The 19199-nt window shown below is 35.9% G+C and overlaps 3 protein-coding genes across 10 annotated transcripts in view; 1 reads left to right on the forward strand and 2 right to left on the reverse strand.

Annotated features, from left to right (window-relative positions):
- Window positions 1–678: 678 nt before the first annotated feature.
- On the reverse strand, window positions 679–7433 carry LOC125025960 (coiled-coil domain-containing protein 25-like). The gene is made up of 7 exons (XM_047614316.1): window positions 7324–7433; window positions 6030–6077; window positions 5421–5512; window positions 5098–5172; window positions 2912–3016; window positions 2094–2296; window positions 679–1012 (listed from the first exon to the last, which is right to left on the reverse strand). The coding sequence occupies exons 1-7, from the start codon at window positions 7346–7348 to the stop codon at window positions 931–933; spliced, it is 630 nt and encodes a 209-aa protein (XP_047470272.1). The 5' UTR covers window positions 7349–7433; the 3' UTR covers window positions 679–930.
- Window positions 7434–13298: 5865 nt separating this feature from the next.
- On the reverse strand, window positions 13299–18164 carry LOC125025756 (DNA-directed RNA polymerases I and III subunit RPAC1-like). Its single transcript, XM_047613945.1, has 8 exons — window positions 17960–18164; window positions 17270–17446; window positions 16867–16999; window positions 16396–16515; window positions 15560–15706; window positions 15253–15408; window positions 13661–13777; window positions 13299–13514 (listed from the first exon to the last, which is right to left on the reverse strand). Exons 1-8 carry the CDS (start codon window positions 18002–18004, stop codon window positions 13384–13386), a joined length of 1026 nt encoding a protein of 341 aa, XP_047469901.1. The 5' UTR covers window positions 18005–18164; the 3' UTR covers window positions 13299–13383.
- Window positions 18165–19150: 986 nt separating this feature from the next.
- The window catches only part of LOC125025425 (transient receptor potential cation channel trpm-like), a 164726-nt gene continuing 164677 nt past the window's right edge, over window positions 19151–19199 (forward strand). For 6 of the 8 annotated variants that reach the window (XM_047613423.1, XM_047613428.1, XM_047613429.1 and 3 more), the window contains exon 1: window positions 19151–19199. This exon is cut by the window's right edge and continues 78 nt beyond it. The gene's annotated coding sequence lies outside the window, so the exon portion shown is untranslated. The other 2 variants (XM_047613425.1, XM_047613424.1) reach the window with 2 other exon arrangements.

The raw sequence follows: 19199 nt of genomic DNA on the forward strand, positions 1-19199 counted from the left end.
TGGAAGCTGTTACTACCAGCAGGTGACTGAACGTGGCACGGCCATTGGTAAACTACTAGAACAGGTAATCCACTGGTTTACCCAACAAAGTTGATGATAAATACCATAAACCTATCCTAATGGAAAATGAGCTTAGAATTGATTAAAAATATGATGGCATTCTACTTGTTTCAAGTTAAAAAAATATTGTACAATATTTTTGTTTCCACTTGCAATGAACTTTCTTATATAGTCAGATTTACAAGTCTATAATTACCAGCTATACCTCTTTTTTCCATTTTTTTAATGCAGAATAACATTCCTTTCTTTTAGCATAATGATGAAGATAATATGATTAAAACAAGATTAATACAATATAAGCTCTCATGGAGAAGTCACTGAAAAGGATTTTTCTTCAAGCACAACTAGGAAATGCATGACAATGTGCCAAACCCCAACTGGACATTGGAACTTAGATCCTTTATGTATTGATAAACATTATACTGTATACTTACAGGCACTTTATAGTTGTAATATTTATAATTATTCTTTCAGAATTTATGATTTCAACTTCTTCAACTTTAAATATATAACAAAACAGAATTTGAGACAGCTATACAAAGAATCAATTGAACTTGCAATATTCCTGTCCCTAAAAATGTTAACAAAATTAATAATATATGAAAAGGATAATAAAACTTTTTTTTTTCTTTTATATTTTATTCTTACGAGATATGGTTATTCCATATTATTAAAAAACTGGTACATAAAAAAAGGAACCACATATCAATGCAAGACCACCAAATTTAGAGCAAAGATACATTAAGTAGCTGAAATAAAGCCCCTTAGGTTTGCTTTACCTTGTGTAACTGAATTAACCAGTTAAATATTAGTCCTTACCATATCTCACTCTTGGCATCCCCTGATTTGGTTTTAATTTGTCTTAATTGATCACATGAAATCATCTGAGTCCTCATCTGCTGCTTCTTTGTTGCTCTTCATGTTACTGCCAGAAAACAGGGAACTGTAGCTCCTGTGAGAAAATAATTGTAAAATTAAGAAGTAATGCCATAGAATAATAGTAATAGTAATAATAGTAATAATAGTAATAATAGTAATAATAGTAATAATAGTAATAATAGTAATAATAGTAATAATAGTAATAATAGTAATAATAATAATAATAATAATAATAATAATAATAATAATAATAATAATAATAATAATAATAATAATAATAATAATAATAATAATAATAATAACAACAATAAGATTAACCATGACCATGACCACAATCATAATAATAATAGTAGTAGTTGCAGTAGTAAAAGAAATGACTTATTTATATAATAACAATTGATATCATTAATAATAATGATTCTAGCAAAAATAACAAAGTTCATAATAATGAATGATAACAGATAAAATACAACAGCAATTATTTTAAGTGGGGGAAAAAGGTTTCCTTTTATCACACCATACTACTATTACTGCTAAAGTATAATAACCTCAAAAATTATTCTGTACAATCAAACAAAATGAGCTGCAATATTTGGCAATTTGAATAATTTCACAACAGGATTTTGTCATTGGTGCATATTCACTCTTTTCAGCAATCAAGTAACAAGAGTTACAACAACTATCATATACAAAACCTTGGTCAAACATCTGGCAAGAAACCTAAATACGCAAAAAATAAACAGAGCCAAGGGTTGGCATACACTTACAGGCTTGAATACACTTCCACACTTACACACTTCCACACTTACACACACGGACACAGACACGCACACGCACACGCACACGCACACGCACACGCACACGCACACGCACACACACATGCACACACACACATGCACACGCACACGCACACACACACATGCACACACACACATGCACACACACACACAAACACACACAAACACACATACACACACAAACACACATACACATACAAAAACACACACAAACACACACACACACACAGACACAAACACACCCATGCACAGACACAAACACACACATGCACAAACACAAACACACACACACACACAAACAAACAAACACACACACACACAAACAAACAAACACACAAAAAAAAAAAAAATAATTACTTTAATTCTTCTTCCTTCTTCCTTCTTTCAATTTCCTCCTTTTCTTTTCTCTGTTTATCTTTTAACTCTTTTTTCTGTGCATTTCTTTCTTGTCTGTCTCTTTCTTCTTTCTCTTGTTTAAAATCAGGATGAGCCTCTGTCTTTGTTTTATTTAGACGATTGATAGTTTCATTGATGCGTTTCTCAAGACGAATTTTTCTAACCTGCAATAAAGCAAATACATTAAATGAATTTTTTTGCAATTGAATGAATAATCAGAAATGAAAAAATATATATTGTTCTAATGGTGAAGTCAAAGCCACATACAAATTATTATCATTATTTATCTATCTTTTATTTATTTATTTATTTATTTATTCTTATTATTTTTGTTTAAATAGACATAGGAAAGGAATTGAAATATTATTATCTCTAAATTTGCCAGTACTCAAATGTATCACTGGACAGCAAAGCATTGTTTTACCTAACAATGAAAAATGAAAAGGTAGACGTAAATGCCTGTCAGTATGTCCACTTTCTAGAATGCAGTGTACATCTTTGAGGAGTAAAATTACGCATTAAAGAAATGTCCATTAGTCCTTTAGAAGAAAGCAATGATAACAAACAGGGAAAGAAAAAAAAAAAAAAAAGATAAAATATTGAGCCTATACAAGGTTTACATATTGAGCCATCAGCTATGTCTCTATTTTTCATGTTCTCAAGCTTTGACATCATGAAGTTGGCTGGGTACCTATACTAGGGTAGTTGACCCATGATCCTTCCCACAGACAAAATTCCATGATTCCATGTTCCTGAATCATACTCATTGAATATCTTACCTCCTTTTCACTGTGAAATCCAACTTGTCCCACGTCCATTCCAGGGGTCTTTCGCAAGTTTGCCCATAAGGTGTAGACTACATCAACGTTATTCATTTTATTACCCTGTAATAATATTTCGTATTGGAATCAATTACTCAAAATCTGTAAAAGTAAAATATAGACCTCTAGAGGCTTTGCATTCCAGATTGTGTTACATTTACACCTTGCCAAACTGTATAACTGTAAATGTAATATTAACTGTACTAATCACTAACCCAACTGAGCTTCTTAATGTTAGCTAATTCAGTCCCATGTTGTTCTCTGATTTATTTTCAAAGTGGAATTAGAATTTTTAAGCATATATTCAAGAAAGAAAGAAAAAAATCAATGGAATTTCAAAAATTAACCCATTAGATTAAAGTGACATGCATGTTCATTTATGAAAAACTTGGCAGAGTAGCAGGTGAGAGGTATGTGTCTTCATGGAAAAATTTAGCTGAGGATTGGGGTGATGGGAACATGTCATCATGAGATATTATAGTTGAATTGCCATGAGTGCGCAAAGCTCTTAGAGGGGAGATTAGACTCTGGCATATAATGGTGGAATGTATCATCTGTGAGTCATATTGGAAGAGTTCCATCTTGAGCTAGGACGGAATTTCCATTTGTAGTAACTTCTTTGTACCTGTCTTTTGATGATGATGATGATGATAAAACTAGTCCAATGTTGCTCATTATTTTTGTTATAACCCAGAGAGATATTATACAGTCTTCTAAACAAAACCATTCTATTAACATTGATACAACATAACAGATGATAAATACAGACATTGGAAAATGTCATACACAGAATAAGAGCTAGTAGCAAACAAAAGAAAGAAAGCAAGAAACTTAACCCACTAATGACCATTTCCGGGTGTCCATGTGTGAGATGCTATTGTTCTCATCCATATGACAGGGGGTCTCACATGAGACATAATGTGTGGACCTCGGTAACATCTGTTATGTCTACATGGATATTTCCAAGATTATTCCTTATTGCACACAAAAGGAAGTGATGTCACTTTATAGCCATCATCTTACTTCCTCATGGTAATAAATGACATCACATAAAGAAGTGATGTCAGTACACTAGGCTATGACATGATTGGTCATATTATGTGATATATGGCCCAGATGTCTTTGACCTCATTGGCCTACTGTTGGTTCCTTGTTCCTGGCCAGGTTGAAGCACGTAAATTTTTCCGTATACATAGAGGTGCTTGCACTTCATTCATTACTTGCTTTCGCTATGTCTCGCTTGCCAGCATTCAAAGATTCCTCTTCCTCTTCCTCCTTTGAGTTCTATGAGGAAAGGGATGTCAACTGCCAAAACAACAAGATAGGGTTGCTGGCTTTGCACTGGAAGGACTGCAAGACCTTCTCCATGCTGTCTACAGTCCATAACACAGTAACGAATGGGGATACGTCATCGGTTGTAGTGGATTACAACATCAGCATCAAAGGTGTTGATGTTGGTGATCAGTTGGCAAGCTGCTACCCATCTACTTGCTGGTCCAGGGTGTGGTATAGGAAGGTCTTCTTCCTCTTGACATGGTCATCGTCAACACCAGAGCCATCCATTGTGCCCTGGGTGGAGAGGAATCACAGAAGGCCTTCAAAGTAGGCCTCTGAGCAACTGGGGGTCTTCAGAGCCGGAGCTGACTCCACCAGGAACCTCACTGCAACAAGATCACCTGAGGTGCACCCTACAGCAGCGATGGCACACCATCACCAAGATTTCTGATGGCAGAAGGAGGAGGTGCTGTTGGCATTTGAGGCAGTGTCAGCAGAGGAGCACCAAGAGCTTCTGCCCTGACAGCAATGTAGGCCTCTGCATCTCTGGGTGCTTCACACATTTCTCAAAAGCATAATCTTCAATATACTCCCTTAGCTATAAAATGGGTGTAAAATCAGAGCTTACACTCTGATTTAATAAACCACAGTGTGGCGTATACAGGGGTCAAAAAGCTTAATGCCTGGATTTTGATCCACATGGGAGAGCCATGAGGCAACCTGATCCAATTTATTAATAGCAGTAAAACTTAACTAGAAGCATAAAAAAAAATCATATTTCTATGTAAAAATTTAAATACTCCAAAGAAATTTATCTGTTGCAACAAGAAAATAGGGAGTGGAGGTCTTCTTCATCTCACATTACTTACTTGGATACTATTGGCTTTGCAGAGTTGGGCAGCATCTTCTATAACACCCATGGGAATGTCATCAATAGTTTGACCCTGAAGTAATAAATACATTTCAGTGTGTTGTAGGCAAGTAACAATTCTTACTATTACAAAACCATTTTAAGTTTAGCTATAATATTGGCACAATCACTCTACATATAGTTTTCTGCACTGTTGTGATTCTTTACAGCAGAAAAAAGGGTCTAATTTTTAATATAAAATTGAAAGGCATCTTAAAACTATGTTATCAATAAAATATAATTCACATGTGCTTTTGCTGTTTTTCAAGTACTATAACTTACTGGGTTCAGTCGCAGATAGACATGAGCAGAAGATACCTTATCAACATGGAACCAGACATCTTCAGGCCAACCCCACTTGATTAGTTCTTCATCTTGTGAATTGTGAGGAGAGAGAGTAAGAAAAAAATATATTAGGATGATTCTATTTTTTAATTATCTCTAACCAAATGAAAAAAAAATATGTATCAACCAATAATTTTAATATCTAAAATATATGATTAAGTGAAGACAAAATAAATTAAGAGGTAATGTTATTGAATAATCATAATAAAAGTAATATTAGTAGTTGCAGTAGTAAAAGAAATTACTTATTTATATATTAATAATTAATATCATTGATAATAATGACTATAGCAAACATAACAAAGTTAATAATAATGAATGATAACAAATAAAATATAACAGCAATTATTTTAAGTAGGGAAAAAGGTTTCCTTTTATCAAAACACCATACTACTATTAATGGTAAAGTATAATAACCTAAAAAGAATATATATATCAACCAATAATTTTATTATCCAAAATATATGATTAAGTGAAGACAAAATAGTTAACAGCAGGCAGGTACACATATTATAACATAATATAAAAAGATACTGCAGTACTTACTTTCGTATTTATCAATTCCCATGAACAGTGTGACTGGTGGGTCGACCACTGGAAGATTGAAAATTGTTTACAAAACAGTCAGAAGTAAAAATAAGACTATAAACATATGTAACATACAATAAAATATCAGATACTATTAGAAGCATTTTTTTCAATTACAAAATAAGAAAAACTATCATACTTGTAGTATAAAATTCATATATCTTAACCCCTTGGTGACGGTTGAAGAAAACTAAAAAAAAACTTTATGCGCCGACTTTGAGTACGGCTTGACCTCAAACTGAATCACCGCCTCATAGCGCTTTGGCGCACCGCCGCACGCCACATTTCGAGCGGTTTGTTTTCATGTCTATAGACATAACCCGTCATTAAGGGGTTAACATGCTAATTCCGTTATATCCCATTTGTGACTTAATCCACCCAGTTGCAAGACAATGTACTTAAAACACCTTTTCCAATATTTCAATATGTACTGGAGGTGTCTGGACTGGCACATTTAATAGCAAGATTTACCACTGAGATCTGACTCTCCTTTTACTATATAGATGTATTTCTGTAAGTATGCCACTGACTTGACTCTGATTGACACTGTGTCCACACCTGTCTGTCGCTCTGATAAAGACCAACAAGTCTCCAACCCATCTACTCTAGTAAGATAGAGCTTTCTGACTTCCTTTACAATTATTTGTCAAAAAGGGAACCAGTCAAATGTTTTATCTTACTTTTCTATATGTGTTAGAGGGTTTTTCACCTTTGTTGGAGGGGAATGCATGGCAGTCAGGGTAATCATTTGATATTGCACCACCAATGAGCTTGACGTTTGAAGTTTGAAGGCCACGAGTCACAGACCGAAGCAAAACAAGTAATTTGGTTAAAACTTTGACAGTAGAATTATTAGGAAATGTCCCATTCATAAGCCAATGCAGGTGTCGTCAAAACACTTACCATTACGTAAAGCAGAATGAAGAGAAAGAACGTGAAGTAGTTTAAGAAAAAAAACGTGGTCTCTCACACACTTCATGATACTGTAGCATCAAGAATTTTTTAATAATATAGTTTCAATATCAGCGAAGGAACCCTTTCCTCTTCATATTGGCCTTGAATTGAATATGAACAAAGTTGGTAAAACATAAGGTAGTATAAAACTGAGCAGTTTAAAGTGAGGCAATATCGAAGAGGCTATTCAACCTGATACAATACAACCTAATACAATTACTAAAACCCATCTAAATAAGGAAACTCCACTCATTTCTCAAACCCGAATTCACCAGCTATCAAAAACAACTGAACTAACCTTTGCTAGTGAAGTAAAACACCATTTTCGATACGAAATATGTGATCGAGAACAACGTAGGTCCGCCGTCACGCGTGAGCTTTGAACAGCTGATTCTAATGTAAACATCGCTTTAAACCCGATGACAACCCACCACGAGAGGAGAGATTTGGTGGAAAAGTCATGAGACTGTTCACTAAATAATGATTGAACCTAATATCGTAACGAAATTTTGAAAATTAGGAAGCTAATAGAATTCAAACAATAGTTTTGAGAAATTTGGTATGCATCAGTAGGTAAAATATGTTGAAACACTACTACTACTACTACTACTACTACTACTACTACTACTACTACTACTAATAATAATAATAATAATAATAATAATAATAAAAATAATGTGAATAAAAATAATAACAAAAATAATAATAATAATAACAATAATAATGCATTATAACAGCAAGGAAGTATGTAATTCCCCCTCTCTCTCTAGTTGTCACTCTAGGGTGTTCACTTGGACAGATTGAGGAACGAGGGGTATATCCGGAGGTTTGCCACGGCAGTCTCTTAAACACTCGATGCAGCGCGGAGGGTAACACAGAATTTCATCTCACTGAAGACACTGGACGACACAGATGCATGTCGCGGGGTTCAACTAAATATAAATCAGGATCTGTGCCGTTCCATGAGGCACAAGGCTCAGGGCAGTGCTGAGAAGGGACAAGGAACAGTTCGTCAGGAATCTTGCCGAGGAGGTTGAAGGCCATTTCCTACCTTCGTCCTTCCTACCAAGCCCTGAGAAAACTGAACTCTAAGCTCTCCTTGCAGATGACTGCAATCGGCTCAGTGGATAGACGGTTCATCTCAGATCATGTTGGGGTTCGTGAACGCTGGGCCGAGTATTATGAGCAGTAGCACCAGGCAGACCCTCCGGCAGTTAGTCTGGACGCAAGTTGTGTCACAATACCTGTGACACAACACCCATCAGCAAGGAACCTCCTACCCTAACAGATTAAGGAGCGATGTCTAAGCTGAAGGGTGGGAAAGCTACAGGCACACGTGATATCCCTACAAAACTGTTAGAGGCTGGGGGTGAACCTATGGCATGGGACTTGCATATGGTCTTGGCTGCCATCTGGCAGTCTGGTTTCATTCCCCCTGACCTGTTGAGGGGCGTGGTCAACTACCGTGGCATCACACTGATGCCCACATTCTTCTGAAACGGATGTCTGCTAAGGTATCAGAGACTGGAACAGTCTGGATTCACTCCTGACAAGTTTACAATAGACCGCATCCTAGTGCTTCGAATCACTGTGGAACGCCGTCGTGAGTTTGGTCGTGGGCTGCTAGATACCAACATCGACGTCATGAAGGCGTTATGGGAGATCCTGAGACTTAGGGGAATACCGAAGCAGATCATTTGCTTAATAGCAAGCCTATATAATGGTACTGAAAATGCTGTAAGGCATGGTGGGGGCCTGTCGAGCTTCTTCCCTGTTAACTTAGGAGCGAGGCAAGGCTGTGTTCTTGCACCAACACTTTTCAACATTTGCATGGACTGGACAGTGAGCAGAGCTACTATCCAAAGTCAATGTGGAGCAACGCTGGGCAATATCAAGGTCACGCACCTTGGCGTTGCTTACGATGTTGCTATCCTATCTGGGTCTCTAGAATCTGGTGGCGGCTCTTGATGCATTCACCAATGAAGCGAAGCCCTTGGGGCTAGAGGTCTCCTGAACCAAGATCCAGGATTTTGGGGGTTTCTAGGGGAACCTGTTCAGTAGATACATGCTTGCGGTGAGGACGCTGAAGTCACAGAGAGCTTTACAAACTTTGGTAGCGTAGCTCATAGCTCTGAACTGTTAGACCAGGCAGTCAGTAGACGGATTTGCCTGGCAGCAGGAGATATGATCTTGGTCAACACGAGCATACCTCTGTAAGGCCTTGATACTGCCAGTTTTGGTCTATGAAAGCGAAACCTGGACCCAATCTAGTGCCTTGGAGTCTCGTCTTGATGCCTTTTGTAACAAGTCCATGCGCCGGTTCATGGGACACCTAGCTTGTTTCCCTGCGGATGACCCTGTCCATCAGATTGACTCTTCACGAGACAATCCTGGGTAGAGGAGGCTTGTGTGACGGCCCAGGAAGTCGTGCCTTGGGCAGCTAACCAGACCTGTCGCGAAGAGCTAGAGATGGGCCGAAGACCTGCCTGGAGGCTTGCCATGAAGGACCCCCTTGGATGGAAACGAAGGGTGGATGCGGCTATGCGCCCCCGCCGGCGTTTGCCCCCGTTAAATTGATTGAAGTTTGCAAACCAGCAGTACTTCCCTGTTAGTAATTAATCTGGTGACAATGCTGATATATGCATTGTCTCATATATTTTGAGCAATATTATTTACGTTTAATACTAAGTAGCTGTACCGGGAATGGCAATGTGAAAGTTGTCCAGGAAATGGTACCAATTAAGAAATTAAATATTTTTCTAATGTTTGAAAATCCCATATTTTATAACACAACTTTAATCGAGTAAAACTTTCTTATGGGTTAATAATCTTTACTTTAGATTCTCGGCTGAATCTAGGGAAACCTCTGGTTACATCTTGTATCTTTGCTCGCAACTGGAAATGGAAAGCAACAGCGAAAGTCGATCACTGCTTGTTCCTGTTTGCAGATGCATTTTAGATTAATTTACAGTGTATTACGACTTTATTTGAACTCTGATTAAACTTTCATGATTACGTTGGTATCACAACCAATCACCGTTCCAGTTTTACCGAAAAACATGTACTGAGGGAATTATACTGCAAGCATGTTTCCAGTTAACGGTTTGACTATAAAAACTTTAACTTTTATTTAATGTAACACAATGGAAAGTGGCGGAATGGAAATGCCGGTGTGCAGCTTGAACAGTGCTTTTTCAGTTCGACAATCGACTTCTTATCACTGTGTTTTTCGATGCCCTCGCAATCTCTGATTCTCAAATCTAAGACAAAATCTAAATGTGTGTAAACAGTGAAATGTATAAACAATCTACCTCCATTTTGGCTATTCCTCGAAACATTTGCATGTCTTTCTAATGGGACAAACCAAAATATATGCATGACTGACTCTTACTATCTAATGGATAATGAGACGGTTTAATGAAATTACGATTATGAATAAAGGCAATATTATTTACATGTAGCACCCTTTGGGTTTGGTTAATAAATAGAAGCCTAGAAGTGGAGATGCACAAATATCTCTGACGTCTTCATAATCTTGTCAGGCCTACCAAACCAACTTCTTTGCCATTGAAAGCATACTGAAAATGCATGGAGAAGAGTTAATGCTCTTGACTGTGGATTCTCAAGGCTTGTACAGATGATGTGTTTAAAACTTCCAATATATGTGCAAACCAAAGGATACTCTATCGACCTGAGGATGAGTTGCAATCAAATAAGTGCAAGGGACTGCATGACAAAGGACTGCACAGGGTTACTAACACCAAAAGATGTTACACCTTAAATGATGTGACAGGTACAACTCCGACTGGTGGCCTGTTGAAATCTTCAACCTGAGAAGTTAAAAAGAAAAACAGCTCTTTGTTCATTGAGTTATGGAAGAGACCATCTAATTGTCACGAATACCATATTTGTATACACAGAAAAGGTGCTGACATATGATGCTTGGTAGGCAGAACTTAGTGGAAATGAACTTCAGTAGTCTGAGCGAGGAGATAAGTACTGTATCAAGGGCCGGATTATGACCTGTTGGTGCCCCTAGGCTAATGAAATTATGGGGCCCCTGATCTCAAATAAATGGCTTCAAACCGGGGCCCCGTATCTCAAATAAAGGGCTTCAAACAGGGGTCCCTTTATCTCAAATAAGGGGCCACAAACAGGGGCCACTTTTTTTTTTTTAATTGAGTTTTCAGACTCCTGGGCCTCCGTTTGTAAAGTTGAAATTTTATTTTAAGTTAAATGAATTATTCAGCAATGCAAAACATTAAAATATACTCATTTACGAAAATATATATATTTGAAAATCTTTTATCAGGGCCCCTCAAGCTTGGGGCCCCCAAGCTTGAGGGGCCCTAGGCTGCAGCCTATACTAGCCTATAGGATAATCCAGCCCTGACTGTATCTAAAGTAAATTTATGAGAAAAAAGAAGTACTGTATCTCAAAATGAACTAAGGCAGGATACCAAACCGGTCCTGCATAGATATGAATACCTGACAAAAGACAGCCATGTTGTTCTGGAGTACTCTGATGTCACCTTTCATTGGTGTTTCCTGAAAAGCACTTTAGAATTCCTTGACTGAGCCATGGATGGAATGACTGTTCACATTAAGCACATTTTTGAGTCTGGTCAAAAGGGATAGCAGAACATACATACATAAAGGCCCAAGTATACAAAAATAGGTTTCTTTTGTATAGCATTTAAGATTTTATTGGTCCAGATTGGTCTTGTTTTTTTTAGAGTATCCTGCTGTCCTTGAAAACATAACCCATCAGCCTGGTCTTCCTGACTAGTTTGCTAATGCCTAGTTCCTGAAGACATGTCACATGCAGTGTGTAGAGAGTTTGAAGGAAAGAATTCAGATTTTGTAATGTATCCCATCAGCTTTACAGCTGCCAAAGACAAATTCACTTTATCTGTCTTCAGGTGTTTGGTATTATTTGCTAGTTAGTTTATGCTAGGGTCTTTTCATCTTAACGTCTCTGTCAGTGGTAACTAACTTTGTTACCTATAGCTAATCTACTTAAAAGCTAGGTGTCTTTTATCTCTGTGATCTATCCTGGATAAGATTCCTGTCAAGATTAGTGCCAGGAAGCAGAACAAACAAATTTGTACTTTTTGTTAATCAAATTCCTGTCTAGCTGATATTTGCTAGAACATACAGAAATATGGATCAGTTTCCACTGATAATGATGATTATGAATTGTGAATAACTGAACAGCAAAAGGATTTCAACAGTTTTTAGTTACAGAAGCTTTCTTTGTCTGCAAAGGGTGTTGAAGGAAAGAGGGTTGCAGATTGTATTACACTAAGGCTGAAAAGTCATGTTCTTCATTAACTTATGTAATTTATCTTGTTTGTTAGATATTTATTTATTTATTGAAAATTTTCTGCTGCATCAACAGCTAAGGTCATTAGCTCCATATTCAAAATATAGTGATAATGTGAGGCTTGGGGGCAAAGCCCCCAGGTAAGGAAGTGCTTATATGACATCAAAGGTCATATGGTGCTTTGGTAAAGTAGAGTAGTAAAAAGGGTTAGGAATGAATTAATGCTTAGGGTAAAGTTAAAGGTTCAATAGTACTAGAGGGTAGTATGATAGTGAAAAAGGTAGAGAGAGGGAGCTGATGGGGCATAACACAAGGTAAAGATTGTTAAGAGGGGGAAGAAGTTACTGGAGTAGGGAGCATTAGGAGTATTATGACACAAACAGCAAAAATAAGTATAACTATTAGTAGTAACAGAACAAGGGGGTGAAGAAAAGGAAAAGGAAAGGCCGTGCAAAATCAGTTGAGGAGAGGGCTGAGGACCAAAGCGGGGATGATCCCCTACATTGGGCCTCAATCCCCATCTCCTAAGCCTCCCCACAACAACAATGAGTAAAGACTTGGATGTGTGTGTTGGATAGATTTGGTAAATGATGGCAAGAGCCTCTTATCCAAGAGGTCTCATGAAAAGCTAACAGAGACAGTAATCAGTGTATAGCAGGATAACTTATACTAATGCAATATTTTTACAATATTATGCTGATGTTTTCTGTTGATTATCTATCTACACCTATTTTCTGCACTACTTTTGATTCCCTCTGTATTGTCTTTAATTTACTGTGTTTTTCTCTTACAAAAGTAATCCTTGGATTTGATTTCATTACACATCAGAATTACAGAAGATGCATCATTCAAATCAGTCAAATATACACAATGTACATGTATATTTTTAGTTTAAGTGATATTGAATCACATATAATGATATGGTAAAAGAAATATAAAACAAATACTGCATGATCACATTTTTTTTTGGTATGAGACAAAGAATGTATAGACTCCAGTGATAACAATCATGACATACAAATACTTGACATATCATTTTTCAGCTTCAGTATCTGTATATTTATCTATTTCTGTAAGCAATGTATCACATTTGCCAATCATGATGTTAAGAGATTCCTCGAGGATTTCAAAGCTCTTCAGTGCACTGTGTGACTCAATGTAAACTGAAATAAAAATAAACACAATTATCAAAATGCAATGGGTGCTAGTAGAAATATTGTTTTTCTTTAATACAAAATATTTTGCAAATTATAACAAGACCAATTTTTACAATGAAAATCTTAGAAGATATGGATTTTGAATTACTTACATATGACATGATCAGGTTTCCGGGTAAGTTTAACAGAGTCCTTGATGCTATCATACTGAAACACATTCCTCGAGCATGCATCATTCCTTGCATCAACTACTTTAGCCACCTTCTTTCCTGAAATAATAAAAAAGATAATTACATACCTGGAAATTTAAAAGAAAAAAAAATTTGCACTTTATTTTGAAATAAAACCCAGAAGGACTAATCAAAAAGTTAAGATGATCAGTCCCATTTACATTTTGCCAAAATATATTCTTGAGTATTATTTCATAATTTCAATTTTATAGTGTCTTAACAGAAATTGCCCATGAAGTGCGCCCAGCAATTGAACCAAATTTGAACTCAAGAAGCCCTGATGATATCATAACAGACAATTAGCCAATGCTTCTATTATGGCTGATGCAGAATTACTGATATTTCTTTATCTCAGAGGATAAGTAGCAGCAACAGATTTTTAGAGTAAAATCATACCACTTTAGCCCACTGTCACCAGGAAAACTTTGTTCACTGTAGTAATGTTTTGTGAAATGTCTGTACATATATGGCTATGCAAGTGCTTGGCCACCTTGTGACCTCACTTGATTTCACCTTTCCTTGAGTTTGCGGAAAAAACACTCCTTTTACTAATACTATCAATATTGATGCTGTTATTTTTATTAAAAACATTAAAATCATTATAGTGTTATTGACATTACTAATGGCAATATAAGATACAAGAAAATATTTTTTTTAAATCAAGGAAAAGGATAAACAAGAGAGATTGGTAGTACTCGTATTTGGCTCACTGGTGACTTGTGGAGCCACCTGTGTGTGAAGAAAACAACTCACAGTGGGCATGGCACATATGTACATGCCATACCTGGCACCATCAAGTTAGGCCAAAATCTAGATGATCCAGTTGTGGCCAGGAAAGTTAATGTCTATGACTTAGCTAAACAGACAGAAATGGGCATAAAGGAAGAGAAGAGAAGAGAAGAGAAGAGAAGAGAAGAGAAGAGAAGAGAAGAGAAGAGAAGAGAAGAGAAGAGAAGAGAAGAGAAGAGAAGAGAAGAGAAGAGAAGAGAAGAGAAGAGAAAGAAAAGAAAAGAAAAGAAAAGAAAAGAAAAGAAAAGAAAAGAAAAGAAAAGAAAAGAAAAGAAAAGAAAAGAAAAGAAAAGAAAGCAAAGCAAAGCAAAGAAAAGAAAAAGAGAAAAGGTCAAGATAAAGAGCATTGTGGAATAAATATGAGAGAGAGAGAGAGAGAGAGAGAGAGAGAGAGAGAGAGAGAGAGAGAGAGAGAGAGAGAGAGAGAGAGAGAGAGAGAGAGAGAGAGAGAGAGAGAGAGGGGGGGGGGGGTGAAGATGGGAGAAATGAGAAATACCCTTTCATTTTTTTTTTGTTCTAAGAAATTTCTATGGGTCACACTAGTGATGATGATGATGATGATAAAAAATGGTAGGGGGATGGGGGGGGATAAACAGGTAGTAACTGACTGGTAAGAAAACTAGTAACTGAAACCATCTATGTGTAAAACAGCAAGTTATTCATAGTTAAATAAATACTCTTCAATATTATGATTGATTAATATGCTGAATCATTGAAAATAATACCTTCAGGTGTAGGGTTAATCTCAATAACACCTGGAGAAAAGCATTTCTGGAGAAGAACTGCCTGTTCGCCTTCAACTTCTCTGGTTAATTCTATCTCCGGCAACAAACGATACCAACTGAGTCCAGGCTGGAATTTGGCATGATCACTGCCAATACCTGCAAATTAAAAGTTCTTATAACATTTTTCTCTGGATAAAATATAGAACTCTGATACTGGAACAAAGAAGCCAATCATACTTATTTAAGTGCCCATGAAACCATATCCAAACAAATACACACACACGCACGCACACACACTATCTCTAACCTTTAACTGCGTAAACCTCAAGGATGATCTCATGGCCGGAATTCATCTTTGCCAGGAGGATGTCTTGATGAAGGGGCTGCATATTGGCTTCCTGGAAGATGTCTGTCTGATTCCCTAATGGCACCCACTTCAAACTTGATGACAAAACTAAAAGAAATAATTTATACACATTGGTGAACCTCCTTATCTTTTATAAGGAATGCCAATATTCCCTTATATCGCATCAAAAACATGAACTTTTACTATTACAACAAAAATCTGGAAGATATACTCCAACTAACCCAGCTAAGCAGCAGAGAAATTTCTGTTACAGTTAAAAATGAAAGGTGTTACTACAGCATTTTATATCTTCTTATTACATCAATCAAAGTATGAATCTTATGAATCTTGAAAAAATCATATATGGGTAACTGATGGGCTGATGAGTTGTGATGCTATCAATCAGTGAATTTCATCACAGAGAATTTGTATTTTGAAATCTATTCTTAAAAAGGGAAACTGTTTTATATTGTATTTTTATCATTTGGTCTATCAAAAGTTTAATTATTCATATAAAAATAAAAAAAATAAAACTTATAGGGTATAGACATTTCAAGACCATCCATTTCCAGCTGGAAATTTAGATTTTTTTAGACCCTAATTTCTAGCGATTACTCTAAAATATGGCAGTACACTTCAGTGGATTTTATTGTCATATACTTTCCAGACTAAGAATTTTTATTCACCTGTTCATATATTTATTACTCGAGATAACTGAAACTTTAATAAATGGATATTTTCTTTAATAAAAACAGAAACCGATTTAAAAATACTTTGTAGATAAATGTTTTTGTTACCTTTCCTGTTCACATATAGGTTGTCTGGATCAGTCTCATCTGGAGCAGCCCCAGGCTTCTTTGAACATTTTACCTTCAGTTCATATTTTACCGAGTCTTGTGCACCCCATTCTGTTTCATCTGTCAATCAACAATAAGTTTACTACTGTCTGATTTAGTATATTGAAAAGTAATTTAATTTATAAACTAATGAAATAAAACACAAATGATAATTACACATTCACTTCATAATGACTCTAGGAGATATAAATCCAACTTTTTTCTCTCTCTCCATAAAAAAAATTAGTATCTTAACTTCTACAAATGTATTTGAACTAAAATCATACTTCAATTTTTTTTCATATATCACATTTCTTATTTCCTATTCTAAAATATTACAATATATATATATATATATATATATATATATATATATATATATATATAGGGGTATCAATCATTTTCTATTAGTGAGTAAGCTGCATTGAGTACCTTTATTCCTAAACTCAAAGAATCGGGGGTCCACTTTCAGAGGTACCAAGCCAAGCCTGTGGGCCAGCACCTCATCTTGAACAATGCTAGTATTGTTGTACATGTAAACTTTCTCTATTGCCATAGTTGCTACCTGAAAATAATAAAATTAATTAAAAACAAAATCGAATATCTGATCGAGTTGCCTTCCCACATTCTTTTTTTTTATTCCTATCCATTTATTTGTCATATTATCAGTATATATAAATTATATTTGTTGACACCAGAAGTAATAAAAACAAGAGAAAACTAACACAGCTTATCATTAAAATTTACAAAAAAAAATAATGCCAATTTTGCCATCTCTATATTGCTACACAACTTGCCTAAACCAAAACAAAGTAATATTATAAAAGCAACTTACCTCTGCAAGCACTATTCTTCTGTAAGCATTGACAAGTGAGATGTGGAAACCAATGAAATCAATCTCCAGGTCTCTGTCATCCATGTTAATAATCTCTATCTTGCAACCTGCATATTTCTCTTCAGGACTTTTATCCTTATTCTTCTTTTTCTTTGATGTAACTGGGCTACCGGGTTCCTGTAAAATGTTGACATATATTATACAGAAAATATTACCTTTATGAATGCCTGTCATGACGTTACAATTCAATGTTAGCATCTCTTTCTACTTGCTTGGTCCCAATGTATGTATGGTCCTAAAATATATAATGCATAGGAATTTTTGGCTGTTCATATTGGGCTTACTGGTTCCACCAACAACTGCTGCGATATTTGACTGATAGACATAGTAAAGTGTTCACTGATACCAAATTCGAATGTATGGATATACTCTAATAAAATAAACACTTGACATTCATAATGTACAGTTTTAAGATCTGCTGGTAGAACTGCAAGCACATTGAGTTTTCACTAAAGTGCACTTGCAGGCGAAACCTTTTAATTCTGCTGTTCCCAATGTTTAAGATAAATAAATATAAACATGACAATATATATATATATATATATATATATATATATATATATATATATATATATATATATATATATATATATATATATACTGCTGTGAACTATCCCCCTTAAAACTTACTTGATCCAGTTGGAATTCCTTCAACACAATTTTTCCCGAACTCATTGCGGCTTCCGTGATTGTCCCCAAACGAAAAATGAATAGCTGTCAGCAGCTATACTAAACTGGCGTTCTTTCTCCGATATTAATTCTTCGCTTTGGCTTATTTACTTCGGGTTTCTTCGCCGCACGTGTGTCTCTCAGCTGTTCGGCGGCTGTCGTACCTTCTGCCGATATTATCGTCCCTGACTGGGAAGAATCAAAGTACGGATGGGATAAATTTGGAATTATTCGGTTATAAATATTATACTGATCAATATATTTGTTTATGTTTAAAGTGTGTATATCTGTTGACAATGCAGAATGTTTATCAGTTATAAACAAAAAATACTTTCATGAAATTCATATTGCTTATTATCGTACTCCTAGCAACCTTTCCTCGAATCTAAACAAATAATAATACTCCAGAAAATACTTCCTATACCATCTAACAAGGCACATCTCTGTCGCTATTCCTACATTTGCAGATAGATGAATTGATAAACTAATTTATCTTGATCTATTATCAATAACTGCGATGAAATTAAACACTTCGGATTCTGTGTTATTGATCTCAACTGCAGATATTCTTCTAATATTTTGCGCACATTTTGTTCTTAGAATAAACTTTCATTTATGCTGATACTTTTTGGTGATGCGGCCGCATATAAATGTGATTTCATTGCCAAGACTGACATATTCTAGACAATGCCGATAAGTGTGTGTCATGTCGAGGCATGGCACATTTCTTATTTCATTTTACACTTCCAGGATAGACTCTTATCGTCATATATCAGTCATTATAGAATATACTCGAAATAAAACACTCAACTGCTGAACATATGCATATTGACATGACAATCTAACGTATATGTTTTAAATTTGTTGTTGAGAAATTGTAGAGAAACAATTTCAAAATGGTCTGGTTTAGGCCGACTGGTAACTCGAACCTGTAAGTGGTTTCGATGAAAAAACAGAGCACATTGATTATCTACGAAAGATATAACACTAATAACATGCACATTGAACAAAATTCCTTCCCGCTGCATATAAACTGTCTTAGATACCAGATTAAACCGTGAAGTAAAGTGAACATCATATCAAATTTTCCGAAGAATGTGGCACGTTACGTTCTAAAGCGGCCACCGCCAGTCTTCACTTGGGCAGTCTCACTGGGGGTTCGGTGAAGTGGACAGGTACTGGTGTGTTCTGTAGCCTTTTT

Source organism: Penaeus chinensis, chromosome 5, assembly GCF_019202785.1.
Source record: "Penaeus chinensis breed Huanghai No. 1 chromosome 5, ASM1920278v2, whole genome shotgun sequence".
Lineage (NCBI taxonomy): Eukaryota > Metazoa > Arthropoda > Malacostraca > Decapoda > Penaeidae > Penaeus > Penaeus chinensis.